This window comes from Sinocyclocheilus grahami, unplaced genomic scaffold, assembly GCF_001515645.1.
Source record: "Sinocyclocheilus grahami isolate Dianchi unplaced genomic scaffold, SAMN03320097.WGS_v1.1 scaffold126.1, whole genome shotgun sequence".
NCBI lineage: Eukaryota > Metazoa > Chordata > Actinopteri > Cypriniformes > Cyprinidae > Sinocyclocheilus > Sinocyclocheilus grahami.
Genome location: NW_015505305.1, coordinates 933,526 through 952,633, shown reverse-complemented (window position 1 = coordinate 952,633; position 19,108 = coordinate 933,526). Strand labels below are relative to the sequence as shown.

The 19,108-nt window shown below is 36.2% G+C and overlaps 2 protein-coding genes across 5 annotated transcripts; both read left to right on the top strand.

The window, feature by feature from the left end:
- Positions 1-153: 153 nt before the first annotated feature.
- LOC107590328 (probable G-protein coupled receptor 141) lies at positions 154-3,000 on the top strand. Its single transcript, XM_016279035.1, has 2 exons — positions 154-719; positions 1,722-3,000. Exons 1-2 carry the CDS (start codon positions 641-643, stop codon positions 2,630-2,632), a joined length of 990 nt encoding a protein of 329 aa, XP_016134521.1. The 5' UTR covers positions 154-640; the 3' UTR covers positions 2,633-3,000.
- A 3,013-nt stretch (positions 3,001-6,013) lies between these two features.
- On the top strand, positions 6,014-18,306 carry LOC107590327 (hepatocyte nuclear factor 4-gamma-like). 4 transcript variants are annotated; one of them, XM_016279032.1, is made up of 11 exons: positions 6,347-6,367; positions 6,453-6,503; positions 12,330-12,498; positions 13,142-13,236; positions 14,070-14,176; positions 14,731-14,889; positions 15,701-15,788; positions 15,863-16,015; positions 16,109-16,345; positions 17,447-17,560; positions 17,796-18,306. In XM_016279032.1, the coding sequence occupies exons 2-11, from the start codon at positions 6,476-6,478 to the stop codon at positions 17,927-17,929; spliced, it is 1,284 nt and encodes a 427-aa protein (XP_016134518.1). In that variant the 5' UTR covers positions 6,347-6,367; positions 6,453-6,475; the 3' UTR covers positions 17,930-18,306. The 4 variants fall into 4 exon arrangements, with proteins under 4 accessions (XP_016134520.1, XP_016134518.1, XP_016134519.1 ...); XM_016279034.1 differs by lacking the exons at positions 6,347-6,367; positions 6,453-6,503 and adding an exon at positions 6,014-6,055; XM_016279033.1 differs by having other exon boundaries at positions 6,354-6,503; positions 14,734-14,889.
- The last annotated feature ends 802 nt before the right edge of the window (positions 18,307-19,108 follow it).

The following is a 19,108-nucleotide window of genomic DNA, read 5'->3' as shown; positions in this document are numbered from 1 at the left end:
TTTTCAATTGTAATAATATTTCCCAATATTTTAATAAATGCAGCCGTGGTGAGCATAAGCGACTAAAAAATATTACTTACTCCTAACTTTTAAATGGTAGTGTAGCTAAAACGGTCATAAATAGCATTGACATATGCATTTAATTATATAACATTTTATCCCGACTATTTTATGTATTTTTTAAATATATGTAAATGTTATTATAGTCTGTTCAGAAACACATTAGTTTAATTCACATTATCAATGTCCATTAAAAACTTAATCACATCCCCCCTGCAGCTGTGACAAGCACACAGGGGAAAACCACAAACCATGTCAGCTTAAGACTAGACACTATTGAGTGCCATTAATATTTTAATGATACCCGTAGTGTCTACCAACAGAGAATTCTAAGAGGCACTATACAATACATTCAGACTCCTCCATGTAGAGAACAGAAATGCCAGATGGCTGTGATCTTGCAGTATTTCTATCATAACTGGAATCTGAAGGTTTGTTTGAGGTTGTTTGGCAGGTGACTCTCATTGTTTTTGAGGTTGGCCACCTAAACTGAAGTGTCAAATGCAACAACGTGAAGCAGGAAAACAAACAGCAGACTGGCTGCCTCATCGAGAGAATGTGTTAAAACAGTGGTTACGGAATGAGTGAGGAGCAGATGCAACAAACATTACTTCCTCATCTGCTCTGCCATTGTGGACTTCTGTGTTGCCGTTCTGAGGGTACGTATCTTGCTTTATTGTCTCCTTAGGCTGTTAATTTTGACCAAGTAAACAAATTTTAACATTTTAAGTGCACTGTGTTGAAAAAGATAGTTGAAATGTCTTGCTTTCGTCTGATTTTTTGAAGGGATTCATGTACACAAAGTAGTTTGTAGCTTGTTTGGCACTTTCAAAAGAGCTACAGAGATGCATGAAGTACTTTAAAGGAGTGCAAAAAGGATTTATAAAATACATTTACTTATACATTGGCTTTTTATTGGTCTGTTTCTACAGAGCTACACTATAGTAAAACTGTTACCTATACTCAAACTGTAAACTTATATAGCTGGTAACAGTCTACAATAAGGTTCATTAGTTCATGCTGTATTATACATTTGTATTAATATTTAATTTTTGTTAACTTTAGATTCATTGTTGGTTCAACAGGTCAAGTTACATAATATTAACAGATACAGCTTTGATTTTAATAATGTATTAGTAAATGTTGAAATTAACATTAACTAGGATTTATAAATAGTTTATACGCGTTTTCATTATTCATTCATGCTATCTGATGAAGGTAACTAATGTTAACAGATGAAACCTTTCTGTAAAGTGTAACAGAATAGAACATTTCGTCGATATTTACTCACCCTCGTGTCGTTCCAAATCTGTTCAACTTTTTTTCCCTCCCTGTGGAACAAAAATATTTTAAGTGTTTTTTTTCTTCACACAGTGGAAGTCAATGGAAAATAAAACTCTTTGGTTAACATTCTTGAAAATATATTTTGTGATATTACAAAAAGAAAGTTTTACAGGTTTGGAACGACATGAGGGTGAGTAAATTATTACAGAAGTCCAATTTTAACTATCCTTTTAAGCTTAAATTAATTTTAAAACTTTTTGAATGACTGCTTATGAATAAAATTCCGTTAAATCTCTAAGTAGAGAGTTTAACTAAAAGAAAAACAATGCAGATGCATTTTGAATCTGTTAAATAACTTTCTCACGCTTTCTCACTAGGAACCATGACGATGAACACCACAGTGGACAACATCACCAGCACACCAGTGACAACCAACACAACTCCAACAGCCCCCCCGGCCCACCTCACCAAGCCCTACAGAGTCGCCCTGATTATTATCTACACTGTAGTCCTTCTGGTGGGCATCACAGGCTTAATCGTCATGATCAGCCTGCTAAAAACCAACATTCGCTCGTTAACCACCATCGCCTTCCTGAACTTGATGGTCGCACACTTTCTGTTCCTGCTCACCGTGCCATTCAGAATCTACTATTACGCGTCCAAAACATGGCAGCTGGGTCCGGGATTCTGTAAACTGGTCAGCGCCATGGTGCATATCCACATATACATGGTGTTCACCATCTACTCCATTCTTCTCACGGTTCGCTTCCTGCATTTTTACAAGAAAACGCAGCGGACTGAGTTCTACAGGCGGCTGCACGCGCTGGGCGCGAGCGCTCTAGTGTGGTGCATCCTGTTGATCATCATGCTGCCCCTCGTGCTGTTACAATACGGACACAAAGCCATACCAAAACACCAGTGCTTCAAATTTGGGGATGAATTAGAGGAGAACAATGTCTACGCCCTGAACATGGTTCTGTCCATCCTTATTATCACCGTGTCGTGTTTTCAGACCTGCATCCAGGTGGTCATCCTACGCCAGATGATACTCAAGTACGGAGCCGCCAGCGGCTCCCAGCAGGAGTTTTGGGTCCAAATAAAAAACCTCAGCTTTGTACTCATCTTGCTCACTTGCCTGGTACCTTACCACCTTTTTCGGCTACAATACCTGAAGAACAATAGAGACCTTCATCAGATCAATGAAGTGTTTCTGGCCATCACCGGGCTTACGTGTTTCGACATGCTGACGTTCACAGGGAAGAGCATATGTAAAGTGTGCTGGACATAAAGCGGATAACAACTACATATATAGACGCTATTTTCCGCATCACTAAAGGTCTGCAGATGTGAAGCTGCAAACCGTTTTAACAGAAAACGAGTGTTATAATTATAATACGGTAAAGACAGTAAAGATGAATGAACATCAGTCTTAGCAAAATGTAGCCTATACCATGTTAGCTGTAATTTGTGCCAAAATAGTGATTAATACAATCATCGGTGACTGAAAGCTTTTTACATTGTTTGAAAAGCAGACCTGTTTGTTTAAAAAATTTTTTATCATGTAATTTCTTGTACCATGACAAATACCATATAGCATGGTAGGCTAGGCCTATCTAGTAAAGTAACAGTAGCAATGCTATCATTCGATAGTAGTGATAATGATGTGTTGGTTATGCTGGTATTCTTTTTTTTTGTTTGTTTTTGTTTGTTTTTTTGCTTTATTAATTCAATGCCACAAGAACATGAGGTATTACATATTCATTATGCTGGTATTCAAGTCTTTGTGTGTTCACACCAAACGCAAATTTAATTATTCGCGCAAGTAGAATACATACAAAGTTAATGCAAAGACGCGAATAGAGGCGAATTCGCTCCAGGCGACGCGAAATTTCAACTCGAGCAGAAAATTCGCCTAACGCGTTCTCGTGCAAGCCAATCAGCGAAGAGCTTATTGGCATGTCTGGTTCGCGCTGGAACAGTAAAGCCCCGCCCTTCTTTGATTTGATTGGCCACCTAAATCATTCTGACATTGATGAGTGCTATCTGGAGTTTATTTTTATTTATTTTTTTATCATAAATAAATATTGAATTTGGCAGGGATATTTTTCTGCGTGAGAAAATGGTTGTGTGGCGTGAGAGCGTGAGAATAGTGTCAATTGCGTGACATTTTTGTTGTAAAACAGCTGTCAAATAATAAATGTTTTCATACTTACCTCACACTCTTTCACTGTTAAAAAATGCCGTGGTGTCGCGCTGGAACACTAAAGCCCCGCCCTTCTTTGATTTGATTGGCCACCTAAATCATTCTGACATTGATGAGTGCTATCTGGAGTTTATTTTTATTTATTTTTTTATCATAAATAAATATTGAATTTGGCAGGGATATTTTTCTGCGTGAGAAAATGGTTGTGTAGCGTGAGAGCGTGAGAATAGTGTCAATTGCGTGAGTCTCACGCTGAATGCGTGAGAGTTGGCAGCCCTGATGTTCATACCTTAATGCAGTGGTTCTCAACCCGCACGCGGCCCGTCATGAATTCAAATGCGGCCCACCATGCTGAACACAATTTTAAAAAATACTTTCAGTTTTACAATTCATTTTAGTTTTTACATTAATTAAAAAAATTACTAAAGAAATATAAGCTATAGCCTAATGTTTTTATGTAAAATAATTTTGTATTTCATATATTATTTTCAGACATGAGCAGTAGGCCTACTCACACAGCCTAATTAACGTTACGCATTTAAAGTAACGACCAAGTGGCCAGCGGCAGACAGTGAGCATATGCTTGATCAATTTAGCCTTCTCAAATCATCACGACTTGACTAAAATAAAATCTATAGATATAAAACATTTCAAGCATATAACAATGTTTAAACGTTAAACCTAGATAAATGTGCATTATTTTTCAGTGGATACACCGTCATTTTTGCTCATAAAGGTAAGAGTAAACATCATTCGTAACTGTAAAGGGTCTACTTTTATTCGTGTGCACTCACAATATCAACAAAACGTTGTGCTTTATAAAATCAAACATGATGCGCTTTCTGCCGTCTCTTCTTCAACAGGAGCGCTTCACAAAAATGAACCGAAACTCAGCGAATACATGCCTCACAGACATGATAAATATATCTATAGAAAACTTTCAATTACTACTTAACGAAATAAAACAAATCAAAAGCAAAAACTCTTTCATTATGATCATAATCCATAAAGATGCACTACTCTCTAAAGGCGTGTCTAATGAAGAGATGGCGAGTCAGGATCGACAACTTCATCCTTGCGACATCGACTCAGAAAACACTAGTTTATTAGTAAATAATTAAAATATCTCCTTACTGTTTCCCCTGACACATTTATGGTAATAACTTTTGCCGGTGCTTTGCGGCAAGCTTAAGCCTATTGCGTGCATTTGAAGGCAGAACTCTCCAGCTGCGCTGACGGCACGCACCATACTGCTGCTGCTGCGGGACACTAAACACCGTCGAGCCGCTCTTCACAGTCTCGGTAGCACGGGCTCGTGTTGTTCCACCAGCGCGGCAATCTTTTTTCATCACTAATTGTCTAAAATATAAAAATAAGGAGAAGCCTAAAACAGGCTCGAGGCCCTGCCCGTGTCTGAACTATGACGTGAAAATTGTCCTGAAGCCCGGTCCGAGAGGCGTAAAAAAGTCGGGGCCCGTCGGGCCCGGGCTGAAATGCAGGGCTCTAGTTCTGATCTAACATACAAAAAACGATTTGACTGAAAATGTATCAGAAGAGATGAAAGAAAGATAGTGGTCATCTACGCAATTCGGAAAAAGAGGCGGCTTTTCTGCATTAGGTATGTTTTTTCTTTTCTTTCTTTTTTTTACTCTTTGTACAGCAGTTATTGTTCATTCTAAATAATTTTTTAAATGTAGAATATGTGTTACATAAATACATGAAATGTAGAACATATAAAAAAGTGCTCGTGGCTCGTCTGTGGGTGCCCCCCCACGCATAAAAGTGAAACTCCGCCTATGATAGTGCTGTTACTCCTTTCGAGCCGAAGTTCACAAAATTGGGTGTTATTTATGGGGAGTAGAATTATTTATTTATTTCAATGAATGTAATCGATTGGATATCATAATATTCAGGCTATAATATTATAAATCAGGTTGGTCTGTATTGCTGATGTAATATGTAAATGATATGCGTGTGGGCCCGCGAGTCTTGCACTTGGACCATAGTGCGGCCCGGTGGAAAAAACGGTTGAGAACCACTGCCTTAATGGTAAGTTGTGAACGTTATTAGCACATATTATTGTGAGTTGGGATGTGGTGGCATTCCTATTTTAGAGAGCATTTTAACTGCATAAACATCAGTGTAGTGCAGAGAATGAGTCACGATGAACTAAAAATGACAACTCTGTTTTTGAGTTTTATATTACGTTTATCTCTCTAGATTCTCTCTTTAGGTTTTCACATTTTTTTAGCCAATAACTCGCGACACAACCAGTCCCTCGCGAGGGATAGCACGTCAGTTGGTTTCATTTTTGGGGACGATTTTAAACTCCTGCAGAAATGAAACCACTCGATGGTTTAAATATATGAGTTTTAAATATGATTTTATGTTCAGTTATGTGACAAGACAATGGCCAAACGATGTTCGACCTCTCATTGAGAGAGAGGAAAATAGAGATTTGGCGCCCTCTTCTGCTAAAATTGGAGAACGTCAAAGACCCGATCTGAGGTAAGTTAGTTGAAAGGGAAAACGATATTTCTGTAAAACTAGGAGTTGAGCCATCAGGGTATAAGGTATAAGTAGGCTCACAAAAGTGTCTGTTACATATTTATGATATTATAAATTCAAATGTTTTCCTTCTTGACTTTAGGCTTCATTTGTCCGTGTTCTTTACGGTGTGAATTCACGCACAGGCAAAACGATTCATGTCTTGTGTTTTATTGGGCCTAGTTACTGTTTAACATCTCCACCCAACTTTCAGTTTGTTTAGTAAATCGATCTAATGAGGCTCCCCCAAAACCACCAAAAGTATTATCCAATGTGAGGATTTTGACATGTCAAACACTTCATTTGCTCTCTATAAAAGCATAAGTATCATATTTATTAGCATATTTTTTTGACACAGGGCGTTTGGGTTTTGGTGGATTAATGCAAATCGTTGTTGGACGTGGAGAAGGTAAGAGCAGATAGCTTTGAGTTGCAGTCATTGAATTGTGGGCCAGTTAAAGAAGAAGAAAAAAAATCCGTTAAAACGTTCCTACCTTTTACCTGGCTATGTAGTCTTAAAGAAGTCCTTGCTACAACATTTTGACGGTAACGTTAAAGAAAGTATCGCTCGTGCAGTTGTGACGTCAGCATTCCTTAAATTAGGTTAGTCTCGAATTGTGTGTTTTATTATTATTATTATTTTTCGTATTGACAAATATAAATGTATAGGTGTTTCATATAGAAAACAGTCAGGATTTGTGTGTTTTCTGATATTTTATGTCGTGAAAACAAATAAGCAGTGCTTATTATACTATTATATTTCGTATTTTATAGCCAATATTGCTGAAAGAATGTTTTAAAATATTTATTTTGTCATTTACATTGTCAGAATTATATTTACTTTGTTAATACTTTAAAAGGTCGCCTTTTACATTAAAAATATGCCTTAATATAATTTAGGTCAGATCGTAGTTGTAGAAGTGACATTAATGGACTCTTTTATGTAAAACTGAATATACTGCCTTGATACTGTGAGTTTTTCACAGTCATGGGGTGATATTTTACTTTCAAACAATTCTAGTTTGATCTTGAATTTATTTTACTGTTGAAGTGGTATGATAGATCAACTAGCTAGTAATGTAGGGAGTATTATGCAATGTGATTTTAAGTACAGTATACTCATCTTTCTGCATTGGAGCTGATATTGAGGTGTAATGCTATTGAAAATAGAGAACATGAAATAGATGGCCTCGTCTAAACTCTTATCACGTGAGCATTTGAGCACTTCCTCATTTAAAACATTGTTTGTTGAAGTTAAAGTGAAGTTAAAATGTAACATATGTGATGTGGCCTCAGAGTATTCCTGTGCTTACTGAATCTAAGCTCAATCTATTTAATATTTATTTTAGTTTTATATTTTGTTGTCTTTCTTTCTTTTTTGTTATGGTCACTGCTTGTACAGCAGTGGTGCTATTCTGTTAGACTTTCTAGTCGATTAAATTGCACCACAAGACAATATAATGTACAGAAAACAGAGTAGCCTACTTGTAAAACCGCAGATTTTTAAAAATCGGACAAATTCTTAAAGAAACCAAATATTTGTTTCCTTTATGGCTTTGCACGTGCATTGTACAGGACTGACAGCACTGCAGTAATATGTCTTATTTGTGTTTTTATTTATTTTTTAAAACTCTTAAAAAGATAGTTTACCCTCATGCCATTCCAAACCAGTATGCATTTCTTTGTTCTGGGGTCAAAAAAAAAGAAAAGAAAGAAAATAGACCCGATTGATGTTCATTGTATGGCCCAAAAAAAAGGCAATTTATTAGTGAATATTGTTTCAAAGTAATTTTTTTTTCTGTGTGTAAATGTAGAGCCTCTACTTTTTTGTTCCACAGAAAAGAAGAAAGTAATATACACAAAAATCGGTATAAGATTTACTTTTAAAAAATATTTACTAAGAAATTGCTAGTAAATTTCACAATGAATTACAAAGAAATGGCAAGTAACACACTGAATTAAATGTGAAATTTAGAAGTAGAAAGACTAAAATTATAATTTTTGTAAAACCTTTTTTTTTTTTTACATCTTTGAAAAATCTTTACATTGCAGGTTTGGAAGGAAATGAGGGTGAATAAATAAACTCTTCAAGAAAAATGGCTCATCAATGACTCATAGATTCAAAATATTACATTCAAATAATTCTTCTAATTTAAATAAATGTTAACATACAAAACAGAATTTGTGTCAGACGAATGCAAATTATGTCTATAATACTTTGATAATTGCAACAGAATTCTGGAACTGCTGTATAGCTTACCTCGTTTTAAATATTAATTTTTGTAAATTTATTTGACCAATTAAAAAAAACACCACTGATTTACAGTACAACAGTTTTGGGTTTTGGGACGGTGCATTACTTTGTCATTTTGCCTGAGAATAGGGCCTGTTGGTTTGGCTGCACCAATAAAACCTTGTATTACTTTCTAGAACGAATACTGTTATCTCTTCATCCTTCTGATAAGTATAGGATAAGGTGAGAAGATAAGTTTTGTTCAAGGAGGTGAGGAGTCTTGGCCAAAGCTCCTCCCTTGTCTTAGAAAATGACAAATCAGCATTCTGAAGAAATGGTCAACCTAAGGCTGCCCTCAGTTCTCTCTCCAAGAGACACTGTCCCGGGACGACTTTAAGTAGAGATAGCTAGGCAGGGATGAAGTTTTCACCAACTCCTCTTCCTAAATCCTTGTTAGACATGGATGTAGCCAATTACTGCGAGGGACTGGACCCGACCTATAGCACATTGGGCTTTGAGAATGCAGAAGTGCTTTATTGTGGTGGTGAGTGTTTTGTCCAAAATATGTGTTTTTAAATGTTGCAGATGGGGTAGATGCTGCTGCTTGTACTAGTAAACAGATGCTCATTCTGCTTGAAGTCTGTGTTCACTATAGTGTTGTTATTAAAATGCTAATTGAATTAATGTCAGTTCAGAGATTCTAACTGATGTTCTGCATGTGTTGTATTTTTATCTGTTTGTTTTATTATGTAAAGTGCCTTGAGAAGCTGCTTTAAAGGCGCTATATAAAAATAAAGATTATTTTTATTGATGTGGGTGTTAATTAGTTAGTATGACTGTCTCAGACGTGTCTGCAGGGGACGGATGCCATGTCATGGCTGGTTTAAAAGCTGTCTGAACTGTCTGGAATGATTCGTCCCAGCAGAATCATTTACCTCAGCCTAAAGGAGATCATTGTTAGCTAACTACTTTGAAAGTCTTTCCATTCGGTTTAAAATTCAACAGAGCGGGTTTCGCTCAAATCCTGAGAAAAGAGTTCTGAGTCTCAGGATTAGAGACTGGGATCTCCATGGGTTCATGGGTTGGGAAAGTAGGAAAAAATGGGGTATGTTTAGGTGTAAATTCTTAATATTTTATACAACTGCAAAGTTAATTCAAAGCAATACAAGAGCAGCAATGAACTCCTGAATACCAGAGGAGACATTTTGAGGCGTAAAAAGGATGTTTGTCCTGTGATGTTATTTTGTATTTTTATACATTAAATAAAGGGACAGTCAACCTGGAGCACTGTGGGAAATGTGTTGCTCAAAGGTACATTGTGGATAGGGCAACTCTTTTAGACCCAATTACATCACCACAATCTGATGTGATTTATCCACTTTGGTTCTCCATTAACCTAATGCTGGATTAAAATTGCTGAAGAGATTTCCCAGTTATCTTTACAGTTCTTTACAGTACATCGAAACACAGAGATAGAGAAAGGCCATAAAATAACTGGAATACAAACCAATTAAAAGTAAATGCATAACCTTAGGCATGCAGATGGACAGCTAGACAAAAATTCTTTAGATGAACTTAATTCAGTTTGATTTTCTGAAAATAATCAGTAAACTTTACCCAAATACATTATGTAGTGGAAATGGAATTGAGTAAACCCAATAAAATTAGATCTGTCATACTGACTAGACTGAATCTGCTGCAGTTAAATTCTAACTAGTAGTAGTACGGAAAAAAATTAACCTAATGTGCTTTGTGTGGTAACAAATACATTAATCGATTCCAATATATATGCAAATTAATAAAATAAAATATTTTACAAATTTAAATGGATTGCACACAGTGAAATTAAGTTATGACCAAAAAAAATCAAGCATTTTGTTGCATTAACTAATTTTAATTGAGTGAGTAATAAGCAAAATTCATATTTTGAGTTTATGCTTGCAAGCAAATGTTTGCATACATTTAATATTGTAGGAAAGTGTTTGGATGGACCAGTTGTTGTGTTTGGCTAATTTGTATGCAAATCTTTGCATTCTTTAGCTTTCTTGTGCTTAAAGGGATAGTGCACCCACAAATTAATATTCTGTCATCATTTACTCACTTTCATATCATTCCAAAACATACATTACTGTATTCTGTGAAACACAAAAGAAGATATTTTGAGAAATGTCTCAAATGTTTTTTGTCCATGTTGTCAATGGTAACTAAAACTGTTTGGCTACCAATATTTTTCCAAATATTTGCAGAAGAAAATCATGAAAGACATACAGGTTTGGAACAACATGATAGAGAGTAAACAATGATAGAATTTTCCTTTTTTGGTGAACAATTTCTTTAAAGGGGCCATCGGATGCCCATTTGATATAAGTTGATATGATTCTTTAGGGTCTTAATGAAAAGTCTATAACATACTTTGGTTAAAATTTCTCAATGGTAGTGTAAAAAACACCCTTTTTACCCTGTCAAAATGAGCTCTGTTTTTAGCAAGCAATTCTAGTCCATGTTGCTTTAAATGCTAATGAGATCTGCTCACACCGCCCCTCTCTTCTGTGGGTGACAGCAGTACTGTTTACTTTAGCCGCGAAACTGGCTAACTAGCACATATTAGGAAAAACGATTTGCACAGATTCATAAAAAACGAATGATTCACGCAAACATAGATGCATTTAGGCAGATCGGGGATCAGCGCATTCCCTTCAAAACGAAAGTAACGTTAATCCTCTGCATCTTCAGCGGCTCAGATGTCAGGAGTAAATGACGACTGCTATGTTCATTATTACATCCAGCAACAAAACACCTCAATCGCTTAATAATCTGAGACATTCTTGTCTTCCCTGCACCGGAGTAGACACAATGGTGGACTGATGACGGCTCACTCAGGGCAGGTCTAAGGTAAGACGGCCTTGTCAATCAACTATTGTGGGAGGGGCCTGTGCAGAACTACGTCATTCTGACAGGAATCTCAGAACAGCCTGATTTGAGAAAGAGGATTTTAAAACTGGGTGGATTTTTATCATTATAGGATGGATGTTTACACACATTTCCAACACACGTTTATGTTCAAACAACAACAAAAGTGAATTTTGCATCTGATGGCCCCTTTAACTAAACCCATAAAGCAATTGTTTGCCAACTGATTTTTGTTTTGCTTTTAAGTTCTGTATCACCTTACTCTGAAACTAAATACTTCAAAACATACTCTGCAGATGTACGAAAGCCGACCAGATGAAATTGCTCTCTGCAACCACACGTGCCCTTTGAGTTCAAATTATGTTTTATTCTGAAATGAGAAGGAATCACTTTGGGAATATAATGAATCAGAAGAGATTGCTTTCAACCCACATTAACATTTATCCATAAGATGTCAATCTCCATTGAATATCTATCTATGCGATAAAACAGAGGCTAATCCTAATTAAGTCTGTCCTACAACAGCGGGAGGCTCCAATCAGTCTCAGTGCATAAAAGGCTAAAGTCCCCTGCTGTATTTCTTTTCTTGAAATGTTATGATTTTGGATGCACAAAGGAATGATTGATTTTTTTCATCCTTGTCTATATGAACAGAAGGGTGCCACTCTCTGTTGCATTAGAAGGTCTTTTAGGATGAGCATCCTTTGTTCACTTATGCAGAACTCTTCCTCATTCTCCTCGTTAACTGTTATCATTGAGAGACTGAGTAAAAAGGCCGAGATTTGATAGACGCATCGTGCTGTTGCTTTATGAGACGGCTCTTTGTTTGTTAGCCTAACTTGAATTAGCATGCTTAGCTTAGCATCTAGAAGCTTAGCAGCAGTAGATTCCCACTATTTAACATTCTGGATGTACAATGGGCGTGATTCTCTATTTTAAATGATCTAAAACCTTTTATGAATGAGCCACCCAAGCGATTCATCAAGCCCTCACTTGACTGAACTGTTGTTGCAACTCAGACCAAAGTGTTCAGGTGGCAGTAACATTATGTGTGATGATCCAAGTCTTGACTGTCCATGTTGTTTTTCACAGAAAACATGCCGACAGAGCTCAACATCAGTCAAGGAGAAAATGGCGTGAGCTCCAACTGTGCAATCTGTGGCGATAAAGCCACAGGTAAACATTATGGCGCCTCCAGCTGTGATGGCTGCAAAGGCTTCTTCCGCCGGAGCATCAGGAAGAGTCACGTCTACTCCTGCAGGTACCTCACACTTATCCAACTGAGATGTTTACGTTATAAAATGAATATTGTGTATTGATAATCCTTTTTATGTGGTAAAGAAAATGTGTTTAGTGTTATTTTAGTGCTATTTATATATTATTATAATATTTATTAATGGTTATATTTTGTTTATATATATTTAATGATATTTTATTTTAATTTTAGTTTTAGTATTAGTTTTTTAATTTATTTAATAATTAACTTTATTAGTTTACTTTTTATTTCAGTTTTAGTAATTTTAGTACTTGAACTTAATTTGTGAGTTATCAGTTTCACGACAGAGTACATCATATCTTTTTAATGAATCAATCAAAAAAACTCATGAATCAGTCTCGAACTTGTGAGTTATCAATTTGAATTGGTGTAATTAATCAGTATTTGACCAATTTGATGAACCATAAGCCATAACTTTTGTCAAGTCCATATAAAATTTACAGAAAAAATCATTAAAGAAGCAATTAAGGAACTGGATTCGTTTAGTGAAATTAAAATCAGAACCAGATACATTCAATTCAGTTCTAATTACAAAAAATTCACCAAAAATTTGAATAGATCTATTGTTGATATGCTAATATGGTCCTTATAAGGATCCATTTTTTTTGTTTGTTTAACTTTTGGGCAGGTTTAATCGTCAATGTGTTGTTGATAAAGACAAAAGGAACCAGTGCCGTTTCTGCAGACTTCACAAATGCTTTCGAGCTGGAATGAAGAAAGAAGGTAAACATTTTATATGCATACTTTTCCCCCACAAATACTCCCTTTTCCCACAGTTTCAAACAGATAGCTCATGGAGTAACAGGGAAGAGGGAACTCAAGAGAGTAAAATGGATGATGCCATAAAACTTGCCCTGATTACACAAGGATGTTTAGTTTATTGGATGTACAACCTTGGCTTAGACTTTTATGATGGGCGATCATGTGCTCTCCACCTCACTTTCCGTGCGTAAACGTTGTTCAGGACTGCGGTCAGTTAAAGTTTTACCTCTAGCTTAGGCAGGGTTTTGCATGGCAGTCATGTATTATTTTTTAATTTGCTCACTATTGTTTCCTAAAAAATGCTTAAACCAGCCTTAGATGGTTTACCAGTCTTAGCTGGTTTAAGCTGGTTTACCTGGGTGACGAAGCTGGTGTTCATTAGACTGAAAACTGGTCTTCCAGTCAAAAGTTTAGATATGAGAAAAATCACACATTTCCATTTTGATAAAGAAAAGTATTTTAAAAATATTCAAAAATAAAAATTGTAATTAAAAACTTTTAAAAGTAATGCAAAATACAGTAACATGGCCAGTAGGAAATATTTATGGCTTGTAAATTTTTCCAATGCATTCATCACTGGCAGGTGTGTCTGGGTTTTACGTTTAATGACGTTAAAATACAATGAATGCTTTGAATTGATTACAATGAATGCTTCGTTTTGCCAATATCTTGGCAATGTGTGAGATTTTCTGTAAATAAACTTGAGAAACACACCCATCATCTTGGCTAATCAGTAATTACTCTTAACTGTTATTAGCTCACTAATCGGCAAAATTGTTTGTGCTTGTTTGCAGCCGTGCAAAATGAGCGGGACCGGATCAGCTCGAGGAGGAACTTACAGGACTCACATGACCTGCCACCAATCACAGCCCTGGCTCATGCTGAAGCTCTCTCGCAGCAGGTAAGCTGTCCTATCAAGGTTAATCGAAATGCTCTGTCTGTCTCTCGCTCTCTCTCTCTCTCTCTCTCTCTCTCTCTCTCACACACACACACACACCCACACACAAAGAAAGAGAGTATCAGCAGAAAAGGGCAGATACACGGAATAAAAAACATGCATATAGTTGTGGTATCTGCAGCAGTAACATTTATTGCTTTTGAGCAATAAATCATTTCTATGATTGTCAATTAAAGCAAAGGTGTATGGTTTTAATGCATTATGCTAGAGATAAATAGTCACCAAAGACAAAAATTAACCAACAGGGCTGATAAAAGAAGGAAGAGACGTTTCATTGCAGTAACTCTGATGAAGTTCTGCTCAGTAGTTATTAATGACAGTGAGAGATAAATAACAACTGAGCGCTGCTTTCTTTATGCATCAGTCTGTGTCATCAACATTTCTAATTATCTGCATGAGTACCTGCATGAATCTATTCTGAGAGAGAGGTAACAGCCTGTGTGAAAGCATTTTTAGAGGACATGGTAAATTCGGTTCTTCTCTGGTTTGTCTCCCAGCAGATCAATGCCACCAGCCAAATGGGCCCTGCTGATGCTTCAGAGAAAAAATCAGCCACTATCAGTGACGTCTGTGAATCTATGAAGCAACAGCTGCTTGTTCTGGTAGAGTGGGCTAAATACATCCCGGCCTTCGGCGAATTGCCACTTGATGACCAGGTAATGGCTGTTGGAAAGCAACACTGGCAGTGCTAATTGGGGATGCCCTTGGGTTAAATTGCAGGGCCGTTCACTGAAGCTCAATATTTGCTATTCACATGGCTGACTCAGTTTAGCCTCCATTTAGCACGCTGTCTGTGTTGCTCTAAATTTCAGATTTCCCCCCTTGCATTTATTGTTATTGAACATGCAGAACATGCAAATTATAAAAAAATATAATTTACTCCATGTATGTTAGATTTGAGGTCTTTAGTAATACACTAGCATACTATATACAGTAAAAGTTGGCAAAATAGTTTTTGGCATTGTTTTTTTATGCATTTAAAATTTTGCAGTCTTTTTCTTCTGGGCCAAAATTAATTACTCATTTTGCATTATACTGAGTTTTTATTTTTATTTTTGGACACATGCAGTCAACCAATAAGGGCACCTGCTGGTAGAGACTGTAACTACACGGTGTTTATAAAAATCAACCTTTTCTAATTCCAATTAAAATGTTCTGAGAACATGAAATTAAATGATTGATGATGAAGACTGGAGTAATGGCTTCTGAAAATTCAGCTTAGCCTTCACAGGACTAAATAACATTTAAAAATATGTATTAAAATAGAAATAACATTTACAATATTACTTTTTTTACTGTATTTTTGATAAATACAGCCTTGGTGTGCATTAGAGACTTCTTTCGAAAACATGAAAAAATCTTACCAACCTCAAACATTTTTTTTATATTTCATTATAGTATATAGCAGATATTCGTTTCATTGTGGTTTACAGAAACATGTTAAACCAGGCCTCGTTTTTCTTCCAGGTTAGTTTATTACGAGCTCATGCTGGGGAGCATCTTTTGCTTGGTGTGGCTAAGAGGTCAATGTCATACAAAGATCTCTTGCTTCTAGGTAACTTCTAATAGTTATTTTCACCATTCAACATAATTATACTGTAGATAGACAGATTTCCATTTTCCGTGCAGGAAATGGCTGCGTTGTCCATCGAAATTGCCCTGAGCCGGAAATAGGTCGTGTATCTAACCGAGTCTTGGATGAACTGGTTCTTCCCTTCCAGGACATCCAAATTGACAACAATGAATATGCAGCTCTAAAGGCCATTGTGTTCTTCGACCCTGGTATAACGAATGAAACAGAGCATTAATTTATCACCCAGTATCAATCATGAAACACAGCCGTACATGTTACCATCTGTGTTTTTTAACTTCCAGACGCCAAAAGCTTAAGAGACCCCTCAAAGATCAAGGCAATGCGCTATCAGGTTCAAATGAGTCTGGAAGACTACATTAATGACCGGCAGTATGACTCGCGTGGGCGATTCGGGGAGCTTTTGCTGCTGCTTCCTACTCTGCAAAGCATAACCTGGCAGATGATTGAGCAGCTACAGTTTATCAAGCTTTTCGGTCTTGCCAAGATAGATAACCTGCTGCAGGAGATGCTTCTTGGGGGTGAGTATGAGGTGAAACATTCAATTGCAGGGACTTTTGGAGCCGAAAAATGCTTCATGAACATTTTTTAATCTAGGTGAAAGCAGGGACTTTATTCGGAAACAAGTCTGCTTAATCTTTCTCTAATAATACTGCATATTATACTGCAATATGATGTAAAATGATGAGGCAAAATGATGCATTTGCTGGATTAGTATACCATATTAAGACATTAATTCTGGAGCAGCTTTACTTGACTAGGGTAGACTTGTGCATGCTAAGGCTAACATCACTATTATCTGCCTCAGTCTAATCAACAACCAGTGGATAGAACCAAGTGATATAACGTATTTTTGTTGGCCAAGCTGAAAGTTAGCATCACTCTGGTTGTCTTGATAAAAAACAATGAAGTTTACCACTGGCTTTTGGATTATTATAGAAAATAAGCTCTGTGACCAACAAAGGTTTATGATTCTTACACATTTTGTTCCTCGTGATAATCTTCACAAATGAACACAGCTGAATTTTGAAGCCTAAATCGACAGAAATAAAAAGCTAAACTTAGGCTATAAACTACACGTTTGCATGACGTCAATGTAACCACAATTAAGCTTCCGACAACTCTTTCAGTATTTATTTATTTATTTTATTTATTTAGTCATTTAGCAGATGCTTTTATCCAAAGCGACTTACAAATGAGGACAACAGAAGCAATCAATTGTAGTATTAAAACAACTAAAAACAGATCCAAAACTAAAAGCTAAAACTTTATAAATACTACCTATACACATTTTTAAAATAAAGAAATTAAATAAAAATGACAAATGCATACAACAAAATTTAAAAACTTAACATTTAAATGAAAAACAAAAGATAAAGCTAAAAACAATTCAAAATATTAAAGAACAAAAGGTATAAGAGTATAATAATGATTCTAACATAACACTAAGCCAAACACCAAAAAAACAACTACATGTACAGTAAGTCTATGTACAACCATACACACACACACACACATACACACACACACACATATATATATAAATATATATATAGAATTTTGTGTAGGGAAATTCTGCATTAATCCACCTCCGCGATTTATTAATTTGTTTATTTTTGCAGGTCTAACCACAGAGCAACCTCACTTACATCACAATGGTCACCCTCAGGTTCCAATAATGGGCCAGACCATAGTCATTAGCTCCATCCCAGGACCTGCACACTCACAGCAGATGGGTAAGACATAGCCTTTTATTTATCTGTTCCTAAATATAGTCAGTGGTTTAAAAATCAGACATTGGACATTGCTGAGAAATAAAAATGAATCAGTGAAGTGGTTTAGGTTAAGTTTTAGTTAATGATAATAACCCTTACTTAAATAATTTGCTCATTATATTCCAAGCTACACAAAGTGAATTTTATAGCTTTTTATAGATTTGTATAGCTTTTGCTTCTGTTTCGGTTTCTTCAGCTTCCCCAGATACCCCCATTCCATCTCCCACTTCAATACAGGACCAGGAGGCCTACCAGCCCCCCGGCAGCCCGGCTCTCCTGCTCCCGCCACAGCCCATGCCAAACAGACCTTCTCCTGAGCCCCCCCTTTGAGTCTCCTCTCTGCTGCAGGCCCTGTATGTTTGTATATGTGTACATTTTGTGAGTTATGCCCTTCCCCACATCCAGCACAACATATTTATCTGATCGAAAGGGAACTTTTCAAACAAATTCCAAATTTATTATAAAGTGGATCACCACTAATTGAAAAATGTATTTCATTAAAGCATCTGTCATGCTGGCAGACCTGGGTTTCTTCTTGTATCCGCCTGGTAACCTAGTAAATGTAGACAATATTTGTTTGTTAATAACAAATTATTGTCAGTTACAAGAGACTTATCAACATTTTTGTATTAATAAAAAGTCAAGATATAATTTATTAACAAAATTATACTATGCAACTCTAAAGAAATGTGAATTTTTGTTTGAAAATGTGCTCTTAAACACAATAAATAAATGCTCTTAGTGCCTGAGTTGCTTTTTTTAAATGTATGGATTCATTTGTGTTGTGTATTTATAACCTTTTACGACTTAAACTATATATATATATATATATATATATATATATATATATACTGTATATATTGCAAGATAAATGTAACTCATGCTGTGCTCAAAGTGCTACTTTTAGGAAAGCATTAACAGTAAAACAAGTTTATTCAACAGGGGGTCTGCAGTAGTTCTAGCAATTATAGTTTGATATATTATTTTGTGAAGAAGGAAGAAAAAAATATTTAAATAATAAATAATAAAATTAATGATAATAAAAAAGCTAAAGTAAAGAAGCTTATGCTTTGCTGAAAGTTCATTATACCTCTATAATGTCACTTGCATTACAACCAGAAGGTCATACGTATCCTGGCAAATGTCAATGGACCCCGCATGCAAGGGCAACAGTACATTCATACAGGTCACTCATGTGGCAGCCATATAAATATGAAGCATAAAAAGACAGATGGGACCTAATGCTTATAGACTACATCCCTTTTTGCAACTTTTGTCAGTTTTCTAAAGCAAACCCTGAAAGTGAAAAGCCACTGTGAGCTATATATGGAACGTATGCAATTATAACAAAACGATGAGGCTGAGATGGGAAAGCAGATGATCATAACATCTCATCTGAGCTCGGTGAAACGGTGCTGCTCTCTGACATATTGTGAGTCTCTGCCACCTCATCACCTCCAAAAGAGAGACAGACAGACGGAGAAAGAGCAAGAACAGTAGGCTCATTCG